General features: G+C 37.8%; 1 protein-coding gene and 1 long non-coding RNA gene across 7 annotated transcripts in view; one reads left to right on the forward strand and one right to left on the reverse strand.

Moving 5' to 3' along the window:
* The window catches only part of ADAM28 (ADAM metallopeptidase domain 28), a 72,321-nt gene extending 68,957 nt beyond the window's left edge, over positions 1 to 3,364 (reverse strand). For all 5 annotated transcript variants that reach the window (XR_004732669.3, XM_008979111.5, XM_008979110.5 and 2 more), the window contains exon 1: positions 3,232 to 3,364. Coding sequence is in view for 4 of the 5 variants with exons in the window: in XM_008979111.5 (XP_008977359.4) it covers positions 3,232 to 3,280 (49 nt within the window). In the remaining variant the exon portion in view is untranslated. The remainder of the gene's footprint in view (positions 1 to 3,231) is intronic.
* Positions 1 to 17,379, forward strand: part of LOC103787459 (uncharacterized) — a 426,173-nt gene that overhangs the window by 258,068 nt on the left and 150,726 nt on the right. For both annotated transcript variants that reach the window (XR_013525503.1, XR_013525505.1), the window contains one exon: positions 8,430 to 8,531. This is a non-coding gene — a long non-coding RNA (uncharacterized LOC103787459). The remainder of the gene's footprint in view (positions 1 to 8,429; positions 8,532 to 17,379) is intronic.

Consider the following 17,379-nt stretch of genomic DNA (forward strand, 5'->3'; position numbering starts at 1 on the left):
GGATTTCCAGCTCTTCCCAAACTCTTGCAACACCATATGTGCTCTAAAGAAACCAAATAGAATTTCTCTTAAAGGCTTATTTTCTGGAAACCTAGAAGTCTCTGAAATAATGGAACCTGGAATACAACAAATTACACAGCCATCATAGAGAATGCAACAGACCTAAATATTGTTTAGCTCACCCATCTTCAAGTTTAATGGAGATGGCACAGCCTCATCCCCACTGAATATCAGCTTAATTATTTTGAAGCCTGAGGAACAAAACACAACTAACTACCATCCAGGGATTACACAAATCCCAGGTGTAACACAATACGTTTCTCCTAATTCATTTTAATACTTCCTACAGAACTCACATGCTGGATTCGTTTTGACCTGCAAACCCAGATCAGGAAAAAGAAAACTGTTATTTTGGTTTAGATTGGATAATTATTTTTGACCGGTTTGAGTTTTAGAAAATTAAAAGCTCATTAATATTAATATGATAGACATTAGTCTGGATTGCTACATTATTTGTTCATGTGTTTTGGGTCATTTTGGAAATAGGAACATTAGTATGTAATACTGACGTTTTCATTTTTGTTCAAATGTGTTTGCAACTGTTGAAAGGAATGTCTTCTTTCCAAATTGAACATACCTCATTAAACCCCGAATTAGTGTTTACAGAAGGATATTGACTTACATTCTGGGATTCCCTGCATCTCCTCAAACCGTCTTGTGGTTTTAAACTTCATACATTAAAAGTGAGTACAAACAAAAGAAAAAAATGCATCTTAATTAGGTCTATTATTTTGACTATTTAGATTAAATTATATATTTTCATTTCAGTCTTCTAGTCATCTTACAGAGGGAAGAACTGATAGTTTGAAGTAAAATAATTTTTTTTAAATTTTTTATTGCATTTTAGGTTTTGGGGTACATGTGCAGAACATGCAAGACAGTTGCATAGGTATACACATGGCAGTGTGTTTTGCTTCCTTTCTCCCCTTCACCCACATTTGGCATTTCTCCCCAGGCTATCCCTCCCCAGCTCCCCCACTCCCCCACTGGCCCTCCCCTTTTCCCCCCAATAGGCCCCAGTGTTTAGTACTCCCCTCCCTGGGTCCATGTGTTCTCGTTTTTCAACACCCGCCTATGAGTGAGAATATGCCGTATTTCATTTTCTGTTCTTGTGTCAGTTTGCTGAGAATGATGTTCTCCAGATTCATCCATGTCCCTACAAATGGCACAAACTCATCATTTCTGATTGCTGCATAATTTTTTAAAATACTGTACATCCTGGGTATTCTGCTATAATGTAGTAAGGACCTTTCTCCTTTATTGGTGTGTTCATTTACATCTTCACCTCACAAACACTGTCAAATGCTTTTAAATATTTGTTTTTCCTTCTCATAGGATGAAATCCCATAAGTCATTTTTTCTCAGAGGATTGTGAGGTTCACAGCAAACAACCGGCCTCATTTTACATCTGATTTTTTTATTTCAACCCTCTGGGTACTGGGCAGAAGTCATAGTCGGAGGGTCACATATGTATTGTTTCGATGATGGGGGCAGAGTACAAAGAGGAAGAGGTGGGAAACGAAAACTATTTTACTTCTTAGGTTCTGACTGAAAAGGCAACCCAAATGGGGATCATAACAAGGATAGTTTAGTCACAAAAAGACACCCTTAATAATACAAGCTAGAAGTTAAAGGAGGGGTAACATCACACTTTTAGGCATGAAGTCAGAAGAAGTTGCGTCTCTTGGGGCCCTGTTGTGCATGCACATTCAGGTAGCAGAATCGGTTGGTGTGCCCAATTGCACGAAAGGGCTATAATGTGCACGGGCCAGTGTTAGCCATGTAACTCTGTTAGTGGATCCAGCTTGATCTTTTTGCTCTTCACAAAGCTAGTGCCCAAGCAGTTCTTGTATTTCTACCAAGAGGGGGTTCCAGAAAAGCTGTTGGTGATAGAATTTTTGGAGAATGGAGAGAAAAAAGATTTCTATTAAGTTTGACTCTAAAAGGAACCTCAGGACAATTTTAAATGGCTGGCATCAGTTTTATATATTTTTATAAATATGTCAGTTTCATTTTACCAAAAGAGAACTGGTATAATGTAAAACAGAAAAAATAGGTATCAAGGCAAAAGGCGTTAGGGATGAAGGGGATCACTGCACAGTGGTAAAAGGTTCGGTTCAGATATAGGTATATATTATAGAAAGCAAAATATATAGAAACAAGGAAAATAACCAAATATTTACAGATATTAGGTTAGGTGAAATCTGTGTAAGTCTTGAAAACAAATTAGAAACGTCAAAAGCAGGAAAATCATTTTTAGCAACCAAGTACTAAGCAGGTGAGTGGAGGAGGAACAGCTTTTCCTCCCGAAGCCTATACCTGTAGTTGATCATCTGTTCCAATTCCCAGATCTCAGCAAACATTCTAAGACCCAAAAACAGGTTTACTAGGGAAAGATTCGAAACACTGCAGTTCATGGACTGACTTAAATAAGCTCTGGAAATAGAAATAAGCTGAAGAATTATGATACCCAATCTAATTTAACCAAAATCTAATTAGAGATTTACCAGAAATTCAGAGACATGCTAGACATAATTCATTGTTAGAAAATAGTATTTTTCTCCTTTCAAATTTTTAAATGTTTGGTAAACCAGAAAAATAGAAGTTATCAATTTAAACTTAACAGCAACATTGTTTTGTTAAGTAATATCACAATACCTCATAAATTAAAAAAATATTTATTTCTATTTAGTCACACTTTTTACTAATAATAAAATGAGTATATCTAAATATATGCACTAAAACAGAGCCAAATTGGCCCCCATAATGATAGCAGATATTTTCCTAAGACTTCTATACAGTAATAGCCAAATCTGCCACATCTTTATCATTCTAAAAATAACAAGCTAGTTCTGATGAATTCCACTTTTGCAGTCAAAAATCGTATTCATGATTTAAATTATGCTGTATGAAATTGTCCCTTTTATTTTCGTATATTCTCGGATAAGATGCATACATACTGGTTCAAGACCTCCTGTTGCCTCTTTTTAACATTTTCTTTATATCACTCACACCCTCCAAACAACAGCTTAAAACCAGCCCAACTGGTTAGTAAAATTGTTTGAGAAAAAAGAAAAAAGTCAGAATATTTTATACAATAAAACTATGAGGAGACGATGAAAAAGTTCACTAATGCATTCAACAGAACCTGAAAAAGAGCTAAACACGTACCTAGAACAGGAAAGAGGAGGAAACTAACTGTCAGGAGACCTTGCAACATGCTGGGTGATTCGAGGAGCACAGTGTCTGTTCTTGCTCAGATGAGTGCTGCTAGGTCTGTCCCTGCCTCCTCTCCAGTGAGACTGAACGGAACTCCCTGGTTCATTCTTGTCTCTGATTCAGGAAGTGTTTACTAAAGGTGTTGCACAACCTCGAAGCTGTGGTCCTGCAACAATGGCACAGCAGGCGGAAGTCCTGGCCACCTCCTGGCTCTAAGATTCTTTGATCTAAACTATTGTTTCGGTCTCCTTCTCCATACTCCCTACTCCAAAGTAGTATATTTCTTACATGTTACTATAGCCAAATAAGCTATAAGGAAACAGGCAGCTGCATTAATGAGTCCTGAAAAATATGCCAGGCATTTATCATCTTTACATTATAGATATTTAGATACTATATATAAATATACATATGTTTAAATACATTTTTATATATGTAGTTGTTGGAAAAAAGTTATTAATGTTATTTCCCCCCACATACATAATGTGGTTCTGTAAAGCAATTTCTAATTCAACCTAATTACTATATAACATTCTGTTTTCAGTTATTTTGTGTTCTATTTTCACACAAAGGTGCTCTCAGGAAGCTTTATCCTGAAATAAGAATGTCTGACAGCAAAAGCATAAGACTTCTTAGATCCCTGGGGGTATTTGTATCGTAACTGACAATTGGGAGTGTAGAAAAAGGATTCAAGACCCAAAGGATAAAATTTTTGGATCTGATACTGGTGGTAGAACAGCTAAATTGGGCATGTCCAAAAATCATACTTATAACCAAAAAAATAATATCAACTGAGCTTCTTATTAAGTTTTGAGTACTGATATAGTTTGGTTGTATCCCTACTGGAATTTCATCTTGAATTATAGCTCCCATAATCCCCATGGGTTGTGGGAAGTAATTGAATTAAGGGGCCGGGCTTTTTCCATGCTATTCTGTAGATGGTGAATAAGTCTCACAGGATCCAGTGATTTTATAAAGGGCAGTTCCCTTGCACATGCTCCTTTTGCCTGCCACCATGCAAGATGTGCCTTTGCTCCTTTACCTTCCACCATGATTGTGAGACCTCCCCAGCTATGTGAAACTGTCAGTCCATGAAACCTCTCTTTCTTTATCAGTTGACCAGTCTTGGGTATTTCTTTGTAACCATATGAAAATGGACTAAGACAGGTACTCTCCTAAGTCTACTGTTCTTGTTATTTTACACTCCTTATGATACTCGTGTATTACACATTTACAATCATTTTGTAGGTGAAAATTGGGGTTCAAAAGGCAAAGGGATTCAAAAGATTAAGATTCAATTGTTCTCATTGTATAGATTAATAAGATTAAGCAGACAAAATCACCTATCCAGTAATTGGTAGAAGTAGAATCTGAACTAGGTGTTGTCTTGGCTCTTAGTCATATAGTCTAATGCTTTCCCGTGGCTTAGCTAACTTGTAACCCCAGTCTAATTTCTATTGGTAAGATCATATAGAATAAAAGTAAGTATGGAATTCTGAAGGAATATAAATAACTTTGGAGACCAGTTATTACCACAAAATCTAGTCCTAGTCCACAAAAATCATGCATTTTACAGATTCTGAAGCACATTCTCATATTAGAGGGATTGCAGTGATGATTGATGTTTCCAAATGATCATAAAGTCATCAACTAACAACCACAAGTAAATTTCTGAGTTATTGAGCATTTTAACCATCAGAATTGCAATTCACAGATTTCTTGCCTCTTCAACCCAAGTTCCATTGCATTGTCTTTTCCAGGGAACAGAAAGAATACTTTAACTTTTTAATTATTACATGTTTTTTTCCTCCCTTGATTCAATGTCATTTCACTTGTAATGATGAGGTATCAGACATTGAGATTGCAGTTGAAAAAACACAGTCATGGCCAGTGTGGTAGCTCAAGCCTGTAATTCCAACACTTTGGGAGGCTGAGGTGGACAGATTGCCTTAGGTCAGAGTTTGAAACCAGTCCTGGCCAACGTGATGAAACCCCATCTCTATTAAAAATACAAAAATTAGCCAGGCATGGTAGTGTGTGCCTGCAATCTCAGTTATTCAGGAGACTGAGGTAGGAGACTCACTTGATTGCTTAATCCCAGGAGGCAGAGGCTGCAACGAGCTGAGATTGCACCACCACACTTCAGTCTGGGCAACAGAGCAAGACACCATCTCAAACAAACAAAAATCAGAATCACTTTCTTTAAGATGTTCACAATCTGGTGAGAAGGTAAGTTCAATCACCATAAAATTGTACAGAGTGAGTACTACCTATAAATTATCACAATACATTGTGTTTAATGTTTCAGTATATTTGTCAATAGCAGTCAGAGGTCTACACCAAGCAGGGTAGGGAGTGCATCCTGGAGGCAGGAGTTCTGGGCAAAGGACTCCGTATTCCGTTAATGGTGCTAGGATAGCTGGCTAGCCATATGCAGAAAAATAAAACTGGATCCGTACCTTACATCATATATAAAAATTAACTCAAGATGGATTAAAGATTTAAGGGTAAGTCCTCAAACTATGACAATCCTAGAAAGGAAAAACAAGGAAATTACATTCTGGACATTGGCCCTGGGAAGGAATTTATGATTAAGTCCTCAAAAGCAATCTTAGTTGAAGAGCATCTGTATGGCAAAAAACTAACATCACAGCAAATTAATAACCTACAGAATGGGAGAAAATATGGGCAAACTACACACCTGACAAAAATCTAATACCCAGAATCTATAAGGAAGTTAAACAATTAAACAGCAAGAAACAAATAACCCCATTTAAAAATGGGCAAAAGGCCAAGTGCAGTGGCTCACACCTGTAATCCTAGAACTCTGAGAGGCCAAGGCATGCAGATCACCTGAAGTCAGGAATTCAAGACCAGTCTGGTCAACATGATGAAACCCTGTCTCTACTAAAAATACAAAAATTAGCCAAGTGTGGTGTCAGGCACCTGTAGTCCCAGCTACTTGGGAGGCTGTGGCAGGAGAATATCTTGAACCTGGGAGGAAGAGGTTGCAATGAACGAAGGCTGCACTACCACACTCCAGCCTGGATGACAGAGCAAAGACTCTGTCCTCCTCCCCCCAAAAATGGGTACAAGAAATGAACAGACACTTCTTAAGACATATAAGCAACTAACTAACATATGAAAAAATGCCAAACAAAACTAATTATCAGATAAATGCAAATCATAACAACAATGAGCTCCATCTCACACCTGTCAGAATGGTGATTATTAGTCAAAAAACAACAAATGCTCGTGATACTTCAGAGAAAAGGGAACACTCAAACAATGTTGGTAGGAATGTAAATTAGTTAAGATACTCTGGAAAGCAGTTTGGAGATTTCTCAAATTACAGTGGAACTGTCATTTAACCCAACAATCCCATTGCTGGATATATAGCCAAAAGAAAATAAATTATTTTACCAAAAAAACACATGCATCCGTGTGTTCAGTACAGTACAATATACAAAAGTAATGCATGGAATCAAGCTAGGTGTCCATCAATGGTGGAATGGATAAATCAAATGTGGTTTATATACTGTGGAACACTATGCAGCTATAACAAAGAATTAAATTATATTCTTTGAAGGAACATGGATCAGCTAGAGGTCATTATCTAAGCAAATTCATGCAGAAACAGAAAACCAAATACTGCATGTTCTTATGTACACATGTAAACTAAATGTTGGGTACTCATTGACATAAAGATGGCATCAGTAGACACTGGGGATTACTGGATAAGGGAGGGAAGAGGGGAAAGGGCTGAAAAACTAGCTATTGGATACTATGCTTAGTTAGTAACTGGGTGGCAAGATTATTTGTACCCCAAATCTCAGGGGTACAAATAATCACCTAATATATCCAGATGGATATGTACCTCTCTGAATGTAAAAGGTGGAAAAAAATAATTATGAGGATAAGTAAAGATGATATGTTATAGCACATTAGTTTATGGCTGGTAGTGTTTGGTTTTGTTGGAGCAAAGAATGTCAGGGAGAACGGGAAGATATCTTGCCAGTATAAAACATCCTGCTTGACTTGAACCCTGTGGTGAATGGGCATCACTGATGGGATCTGATGAGAAGTGGTATAACTTTCCTGCTTGCCTCTTCAGGAGAAGAGTGCATTGGAAATGGTGAATGATGACCGTCCACAGGCAGATGCATGTGGCATTTTAAATTAGCAGTCGTTCTTCGGTTCTGTTCAATTATCTTGTAGTCATGACGTGCCTTTGATCACAGATTTTTCCAGTACTCATTCTCATAAGTTTTTATCAATCTTCATAGCCCAGAGTTATCTTTATAATGCGCTTTACTGTCAAAGAATTTATACCAGTCTCTAAATAAATTTTATTTCTGCTTCCTGGTTATTTCCTCAAAGATGCGTCAAAGAAGCATATAAGTTGAATTTGGACAATCAGCGTAACTTTTCCCTTTGTTCCTCTGTGTTAACTACAGCAGTATCGTTTATATCTTTAATTGTCATAACTTGGCAAACGTTTTGCCAGAATATAAAACATAAATGGCAGAGAGAAGACCTACAGAGTGAAAAAACATATATTTCATCATATAATACACTCAGAAGGGTACAATAAAATTAGAAAAAGCATAAGCTAGCACTCAAAACCTGTGCTAAAACGTATTTTAGCAATGTTCTCCATATATAATAAATTACAGGAATAATGCATGCATCTATACATATCATTACTATTGTCACACGTGCATGCTCGCATGTGCGCATGCACACACAGAGTCATGGATCACTTAATGGAATACAGTCTGAGAAATGTGTCCTTAGGCAATTTTGTTGGTTTGTGTTATAGTATATTTATACAAACCTAGAGTTGACTGCTACACACCTAGGCTATATGGTATAGCCTCTTGCTCCTAGGCTACAAACCTGTGTAGCATATACTGTATACTGTAGGCAGTTGTCCTACAATGGTAAGTATTGTGTAACTAAACATGTCTAAATGTAGAAATGATACACAATATTATAATCTTATAGGACACCATCATACATGCAGTCTATCAATGACTGAAATGTCCTTTATGTGGTACATAACTGTATGTAGGTACACACATAAATATACATGCATATGCACACATAAATACATATAAACCCTCCCTTCTTTTTTTTTTTTTTTGCAGACAGTCTTGCTCTTTTGTTGCCCAGGCTGAAGCGCAGTAGCACAATTTCAGCTCACTGGAACCTCTGCCTCCTGGATTAAAACATCTTTCTAATATATACAGGTATGTGCCTCATAAATTACATTTCAGTCATTAATGGATTGCATGTGTGATGGTGATCCATCACACATGTAATTGTATGTATATATGTATATGTGTGTAAAAATATAAATATATTTAGGATCTTATTTCAGAAAGAGAAATAATGCTACAGGGTATCAGGGCTGCAAAAGAAAGTATGGAATGGTATAAAATCAGATTTAAATTTTAGAACAGTTACCTTGACAGCAGTGTAGAAAATTACTCTAAAGCCAGATTAGAGCAGAGAAAAGAAACCAGTTGTAAGTGAAAATGAAAGAGTCTGAATTTAAGCAGAAGCAATGGGATGGAAAGAAGGGGAGAGGTTTGAGAAATATTTATTGACTATATTGGTGAGATTTGGTTACTAATTAGGTATGGGGGTGCTGAAATTTAGAAGAGGGTTTATTCATTAAATATTTATTTAGTGTCTACTATGTGCCAACTAGGGCAATCGGTTTTGGGGATTCAGCTTTGAACACAGAGATAAAAACATATACATGCTTGGAGATTAGAACCTAGTTGGAATGAGAATGTGAGCAAAATAACTGCTATAAAAAAAATAAAACTAAATGACAAGTTCTAAACAAACATCCATTGCTCACTCCTACTGTTTCCTGCCTTTGAAAGAGTACCCGGTAGCATAACCTCCTGGCCCTTTTCTGATCTTTCTCTTATTCTGCCAAGGCAAGTAGAGGGACCCATCTGCCTGGCTTTTGGTGGCACACATGTGTGCTCTGCTTCTCCCTCCTTAAGTGTCCGGGGGGCAGTGGAGAGCTGTCCTCATGTGGAACATAGCCAGCCCCATGGACTTCCTGGGACTCGTAGATGAGCCTACTGAATTCTGGGGACCAGTGCTAGCAAACATGCTAGTCCAAAGTTATAAACCAGCTTGTTGTCATATCCACCATTAACAATTACAAAGGGGCTATTTTAATCTTTATTTACCTTGCCTGCTTTCTCAGATGTTTCAGAGATATAGTGAGGAAGATGAATGTTTTAAATTGCTTTATCTTAAAGACCAACAAGAAGGAGTAGGAAAGGAGAGCTGGAGCTAATTGTTATTCTTTGGAAAGGGAACAGTGTTTGGTCTAAATTATGAGAACCTAAACATAAAATACATGAGGGAAGAGCATTTCAGGCAGAGGGAACAGAAAATACTAAAGATTGAGGACGAAACACACTCAATGTGTCTGAGAACAAAAAGAAAATCCATGTGGCTGGAGTGACTGAAGGAGAAGAGAAGAGTCAGTGGGAGATGTGGGGAAAGGGAAGAAGAATGTTGAGTCTGAAAGTAGCTTATGTCAAGTGCAATGAGACACCCTTGGTGGACCTTCAGCCTGTTTCTTTCTTTCTTTTTTTAAATTATACTTGGGGTGCATGTACGGAACATGCAGGTTTGTTACATAGGTATACATGTGCCATGGTGGTTGCCTGCATACATCACCCCATCATTTACATTAGGTATTTCTTTTAATGCTATCCCTCCCCTACCTCCACCCCTCCAACAGTCCCTGGTGTGTGATGTTCCCCTCCCTGTGTCCATGTGTTCTCATGGTTTAACTCCCACGTATGAGTGAGAACATGTGGTGTTTGGTTTTCTATTCTTGTGCTAGTTTGCTGAGAACTATGGTTTCCAGCTTCATCCATGTCCCTGCAAAGGGCATGAACTCGTTCTTCTTTATGGCTGCATAGTATTGCATGGTGTATATGTGCCACATTTTTTAAATCCAGTCTGTCATTAATGGCCATTTGGATTGGTTCTAAGTCTTTGCTATTGTGAATAGTGCTGCAGTAAACATACCTGTGCATGTGTCTTTATAACAGAATGATTTATATTTCTTTGGGTATATACCTAGTAATAGGATTGCCTAGTCAAAAGGTATTTCTAGTTCTATTTCCTTGAGGAATCGCTACACTGCCTTCCACAATGGTTGAACTAGTTTATACTCCCACCAACAGTGTAAAGTGTTCTTATTTCTCCACATCCTCTCCAGCATTTGTTGTCTCTTGACTTTTTAATGATCACCATTCTTACTGGTGTGAGATGGTATTTCAATATGGTTTTTACTTTGATTTCTCTAATGACCAGTGATGATGAGCTTTTTTTCGTATGCTTGTTGGCTGCATAAATGTCTCCTTTTGAGAAGTGTCTGTTCATATCCTTTACCCACTTTTTGATGGGGTTGTTTTTTTTTCCCCCTGTAAATTTGTTTAAGTTCTTTGTAGATTCTGGATATTAGCCCTTCATCAGGTAGGTAGATTGTAAAAATCTTCTCCCATTCAGTAGGTTGCCTGTTCACTCTGATGATAGTTTGTTTTGCTGTGCAGAAGCTCTTTAGTTTAATTAGATCCCATTTGTGTATTTTGGCTTTTGTTGCCATTGCCTTTGTTTTAGTCATGAAGTCTTTGCCCATGCCTATGTCCTGAATGGTATTGCCTATGCTTTCTTCTAGGGGTTTTATGGTTTTAGGTCTTAGGTTTAAATCTTTAGCCATCTTGAGTTAATTTTTGCATAAGATGTAAGGAAGGCATCCAGTTTCTGCTGTCGGCATATGGCTAGCCAGTTTTCCTGACACCATTTATTAAATAGGGAATCCTTTTCCAATTGCAGGTTTTTGTCAGGTTTGTCAATCAGATGGTTTCAGGGGTATGGCATTATTTCCGAGGCCTCTGTTCTGTTCCATTGGTCTATATCTCTGTTTTGGTACCAGGGCCATGCTATTTTGATTACTGTAGCCTTGAGTATAGTTTGAAGTCAGGTAGCATGATGCCTCCATCCTTGTCTTTTTTGCTTAGAATTGTCTTGGCTGTGTGAGCTCATTTTTGGTTCCATATGAAATTAAGTTGTTTTTTTTTTTTAATTATGTTAAGAAAGTCAATGGTAGCTTGATGGGGATAGTGTTGAATCTATAGATTACTTTGGGCAGTATGGCCATTCTAATAATATCGATTCTTCCTAACCATAAGCATGGAATGTTTTTCCATCAGTTTGTGTCCTCTTTTATGTCCTTGAACAGTGGTTTATGGTTCTCCTTGAAGAGATCCTTCACATCCCTTGTAAGTTGTATTCTTAGGTGTTTCATTCTTTTTGTAGCAATTGTGAATGGGAGTTCACTCATGATTTGGGTGTCTGTTTCTCTGTTACTGACATATAGGAATGCTTGTGATTTTTGCACATTGGTTTTGTATGCTGAGACTTTGTCACAGTTGTTTATCAGCTTAAGGAGATTTTGGGCTAAGACGATGGGGTCTTCTACATATATAATCATGTTGTCTGCAAATAGAGACTTACCCTTTACCTATTTGAATACCCTTTATTTCTCTCGTGCCTGATTTCCCTGGCCAGAACTTACAGTAATATGTTGAATAGGAGTGGTGTGAGAGAGTAACCTTGTCTTATGCCAGTTTTCCAAAGGGAATGTTTCCAGTTTTTCCCTATCCTGTATGATTTTGGCCATGGGTTTGTCATAAATAGCACTTACTATTTTGAAATATGTTCCATCAGTCCCTAGTTTATTGAGAGTTTTCAGCATAAAGGACTGCTGAATTTTGTCAAAGGCCTCCTCTGCATCTGTTGAGATAATCATGTGGTTTTTGTCTTTGGTTCTGTTTATGTAGAATTACATTTATTGATTGGCATATGCCAAACCAGCCTTGCATCCCAGGGATGAAGCCAACTTGGTCGTGATAGATAAGCTTCTTGATATGCTATTGGATTAGGTTAGCCAGTATTTCATTGAGGATTTTTGCATTGATGTTCGTCAGGGATACTGGCCCAAAATTTTCTGTTTTAGTTGTGTCTCTGCCAGGTTTTGGTATCAGGGTGATGTTGGTCTCATAAAATGAGATAGGTAGGACTCCCTCTCTTTCTATCATTTGGAATAGTTTCAGAAGAAATGGTACCAGCTCTTCTTTGTACCTCTGGTAGAATTTGGCTGATTTCAGCACGTTTCTAAAATTTATCCACAGAGTGAGAAAGAAATAAGGAGTGGAAGAAAAGAGACCAATTTAGAGCCTGCTAAAATACATTATCTAAGAAACAATGAGGCAACAGTGAAAATGGAGGTCAGGGCTCAGGTTAGGGACATATTTAGGCAGTAAAGGTGCCAACGTTAGCTCATGGCTTGATTTCCTGATCTTTGTATGGGCCCGTGAGTTAGATAATTGCCTTGTTCCCTTAGAGCTGAGATTCACACAAGAGAACAGGTAAGGGGAAAAAATATGTAAATGTAGTTTGGGACATGCTACATGCAGGCAGGATATTCAGTCATTAATTAGAAAAGTATGTTTGGAATTCAGGATGGACAACTGTTTTTAAAAAATAGTAGATAATATCATAAATATGATTGTCATGATGTGTTCTCTGGATACTTATATTGAAGAGCTTAAAATACTTTCAGTAGTAATTACTAACAACCATCAATTTATATGAGTGAGAAACTTTGTCTTTTTCTTTACATTTAAGTTCTGGAGTTTATGTGCAGGACACGTAGGTTTGTGACATATGAAAATGTGTGCCATGGTGGTTTGCTGCACCTACCAACCCATTACCTAGGTATTAGGCCTCACATGCATTAGCTATTAATCCTGATCCTCTCTGTACCCCACCCTCTGCAAGGCTCCAGTGTGTGCTGTTCACCTCCCTGTGCCCATGTGTTCTCACTGTTCAGCTCCCACTTATGAGTGAGAACATGCAGTGTTTGGTTCTCTGTTCCTGTGTTAGTTTGCTGAGGATAATGGCTTTCAGTTCCTTCTATTTCCCTGCAAAGGACATGAGCTCATTCCTTTCTATGGCTGCATGGTATTCCATGGTGTATATGTACCACATTTTCTTTATTGTTATTATAAGTTCTGGGGTACATTTGCAGAACATGCAGGTTTGTTATATGGGTATACATGTGCCATGGTGGTTTGTTGCATCCATTACCCCGTCATCTACATTAGGTGTTTCTCCTAATGCTATCTATCCGTTTCCTAGCCCCTCTGCCAACCCCCTGCTATTCCTCCCTAGCCCCGCATCCCTTGACAGGCCCTAGTGTGTGAGATGTTTCCTTCCCTGTGTTCATGTGTTCTCATTGTTCAACACCTACTTATGAATGAGAAGATGCAGTGTTTGGTTTTCTGGTCTTGGTATCGCATTTTCTTTATCCAGTCTATTCTTAGCAGGCATGTGGGTTGATTCCATGTTTATGCTATTGTGAAAAGTACTGCACTAAACATATGCATAAATGTATGTTTATAATAGAATGGTTTATATTCCTTTGGGTATATGCCCAGTAATGGGATTTCTGAGTCAAATGGTATTTCTAGTTCGAGATCCTTGAGAAATTGCCACACTGTCTTCCACAATGGGTGAACTAATTTACATTCCCACCAACGGTGTAAAAGCATTCCTATTTCTCCACAGACTCTACAGTATCTGTTGCTTTTTGATTTTCGAGTCATTTCCATTGTAACTGGCATGGGATGTTATCTCATTAAGGTTTTTATTTGCATTTCTCTAATGATCGGTCAGGTTGGGCTTTTTGCATGTTTGTTGGCAACATAAGTTTCTCCTTTTGAGCAGTGTCTGTTCATGTTCTTTGCCCACTTTTTGATGGGGTTGCTTTTTTTCTTGTAAATTTGTTAAAGTTCCTTGTACATTCTGGATATTAGACCATTTGTCAGATGGATATTTTATCCCATTCTATAGGTTGTATGTTTGCTCTGAGGATAGTTTCTTTTGCTGTGCAGAAGCTCTTTAGTTTAATGAGGTCCCATTTGTCAATTTTTGTTTTTGTTTCCATTGCTTTTGATGTTTTTGTTATGAAATCTTTTCCTGTGCCTATGTCCTGAATGGCATTGCCTAGATTTTATTCCAGGATTTTTGTAGATTTGGGTTTTACATTTAAGTCTTTAGTCCATCTTGAGTTTGTTTTTGTATAAGGTATAAAGAAGGGGTCCAGTTTCAGTTTTCTGCATATGGCTAGCCAGGTTTCCCAGCACAATTTATTAAACAGGAAATCCTTTCCCATAGTTTATTTTTGTCAGGTTTGTTAAAGATGGGATGGTTGTAGATGTGTGGTCTTATTTCTGAGATCTCTATTCTGCTCCATTGGCCTATGTGTCTGCTTTGGTACCAGTACCATGCTGTTTTGGTTACTACAGTCTTGTAGTATAGTTTGAATTCATTTAGCATGATGCCTCCAGCTTAGTTCTTTTTGCTTAGGATTGTCTTGGCTATATGGGCTCTCTTTTAGTTCCATTTGAAGTTTAAAGTCGTTTTTCTCTCATTCTGTGAATCATGTCAATGGTAGTTTAATGGGAATAGTATTGAATCTATAAGTTACTTTGGGCAATGTGGCTATTTTCATTATATCGTTTCTTCCTATCCACACGCATGAAATGTTTTTCCATTTGTTTGTGTTCTCTCACATTTCCTTTGAATTACAAACAATGGTTTGTAGTTCTCCTTGAAGAGGTGGCTTCACATCCCTTTTTAATGGTATTCTTAAGTATTTTATTCTCTTTGTAGCAATAGTGACTGGGAGTTTATTGATGATTTGGCTCTCTGCTTGTCTATTTTTGATGTGTAGGAATGCTTGTGATTTTTGCACACTGATTTTGTATACTGAGACTTTGCTGAAGTTGCTTATCAGCTTAAGGAGCTTTTTGGCTGAGATGATGGGGTTTTCTAGATATAGAATCATGTCATCTGCAAACAGACAATTTGACTTCCTCTCTTCCTATGTGAATACACTTTTTTTCTCTTGCCTGATTTCCCTGGCCAAAACTTCCAATACTACATTGAATAAAAGTAGTGATAGAAGGCCGGGCGCAGTGGCTCAAGCCTGTAATCCCAGCACTTTGGGAGGCCAAGGCGGGTGGATCATGAGATCAACAGATCGAGACCATCCTGGTCAACATGGTGAAATCCTGTCTCTACTAAAAATGCAAAAAAATTAGCTGGGCACGGTGGTGCGTGCCTGCAATCCCAGCTACTCAGGAGGCTGAGGCAGGAGAATTGCCTGAATCCAGGAGGCAGAGATTGCGGTGAGCCGAGATCTCGCCATTGCACTCCAGCCTGGGTAACAAGAGCGAAACTCCATCTCAAAAAGAAAAAAAAAAAGTAGTGATAGAGGGCATCCTTGTCTTTTGCCAATTTTCAAAGGGAATACTTCTAGTTTTTGCCCATTCAGAATGATATTGGCTGTGGGTTTGTCATAAATCACTCTTATTATTTTTAGTTATGTTCCATCAATACCAGTTTATTGAAAGTTTTTAACATGAAGGGATGTTGAATTTTATCAAAGGCCTTTTCTGAATTTATTGAGATAATCATGTGTTTTTTGTCATTAGTTCTGTTTATGTGATGAATTGTGTCTACTAATTTGCATATGTTGAACCAGCCTTGTATTCCCAGGGATGAAGCTGATTTGATCATGGTAGATAAGCTTTTTGATATGCTGCTGGATTCAGTTTACCAGTATTTCACTGATGATTTTCACATCAATGTTCATCAGGGGTATTGGCCTAAAGTTTTATTCTATTGTGTCTCTGACAGGTTATGGTATTAGGATGACACTGGCCTCATAAAATGAGTTAGGGAGAAGTCTCTGCTTTTCAATTGTTTGGAAAGGAGAAATTGTTCTGTTGGTAAGGTATTTATTACTGTCTCAATTTCAGAACTTGTTATTGGTATATTCAGGGATTTGACTTCTACATGGTTTCGTCTTGGTAGGGTGTATGTGCCCAGGAATTAATCCATTTTTTTCTAGATTTTCTAGTTTGTTGCATAGAGTTGTTTATAGTATTCTCTGATGGTTGTTGGTATTTCTGTGGGGTAATTTTTTATTGTGTCTATTTGATTCTTCTGTTTTCTTCCTCATTATTCTAGCTTGCAGATTCTATTAATTGTTTTCAAAAAACAGCTCCTAGATTCATTGAATTTTTTAACTTTTTATTTTTTTATTATACTTTAAGTTCTGGGGTACATGTACAGAATGTGCAGGTTTGTTACACAGATATACACGTTCCATGGTGGTTTGCTGCAACCATCACTCTGTCATCTACATTAGGTATTTTTCCTAATGTTATCCCTCCCCAATCTTCCCACCCCACTATCCCTCCCCTAACTCTCCCACCCCCCAACAGGCTCCAGTGTGTGATATTTCCCTGCCTGTGTCTGTGTTTTCTCATTGTTCAACATTCACTTTTAAATGAAAACATGCAGTGTTTGATTTTCTGTTCTTGTGTCAGTTTGCTGAGAATGATGGTTTCCAGCTTCATCCATGTCCCTTCAAAGGACATGAACTCATCAATTTTTATGGCTGCATAGTATTCCATGGTGTATATGTGCCACATTTTCTTTATCCAGTCTGTCATCGATGGGCATTTGGGTTGGTTGCAAGTCTTTGCTATTGTTAACAGTGCCGCAGTGAACATACACGTGCATATGTCTTTATAATAGAACAATTTATAATCCTTTGGGTAGCCTGCATAGCCAAGACAATCCTAAGGAAAAAAGAAAAAGCTAGAGGCATCACACTACTTGACTTCAAATATAGTACAAGACTACAGTAATCAAAACAGCGTGGTACTGGTACCAAAACAGAGATAGAGAACAATGGAACGTAGCAGAGACCTCGGAAGTAACACCACACATCTACAACCCACTGAACTTTGACAAACCTGGCAAAAAGAAGCAATGGGGAAAGGATTCCTTGTTTAATAAGTGATTGATTGAATTTTTGAAGAGTTTTTCATGTCTCTGTTTCCTTCAGTTCTGCTCTGATCTTAGTTATTTTTCATCTTCTTCTAGCTTTTGGATTTGTTAGCTCTTGCGTCTCTA

The sequence above is a fragment of the Callithrix jacchus genome, chromosome 13 (assembly GCF_049354715.1).
Source record: "Callithrix jacchus isolate 240 chromosome 13, calJac240_pri, whole genome shotgun sequence".
Lineage (NCBI taxonomy): Eukaryota > Metazoa > Chordata > Mammalia > Primates > Cebidae > Callithrix > Callithrix jacchus.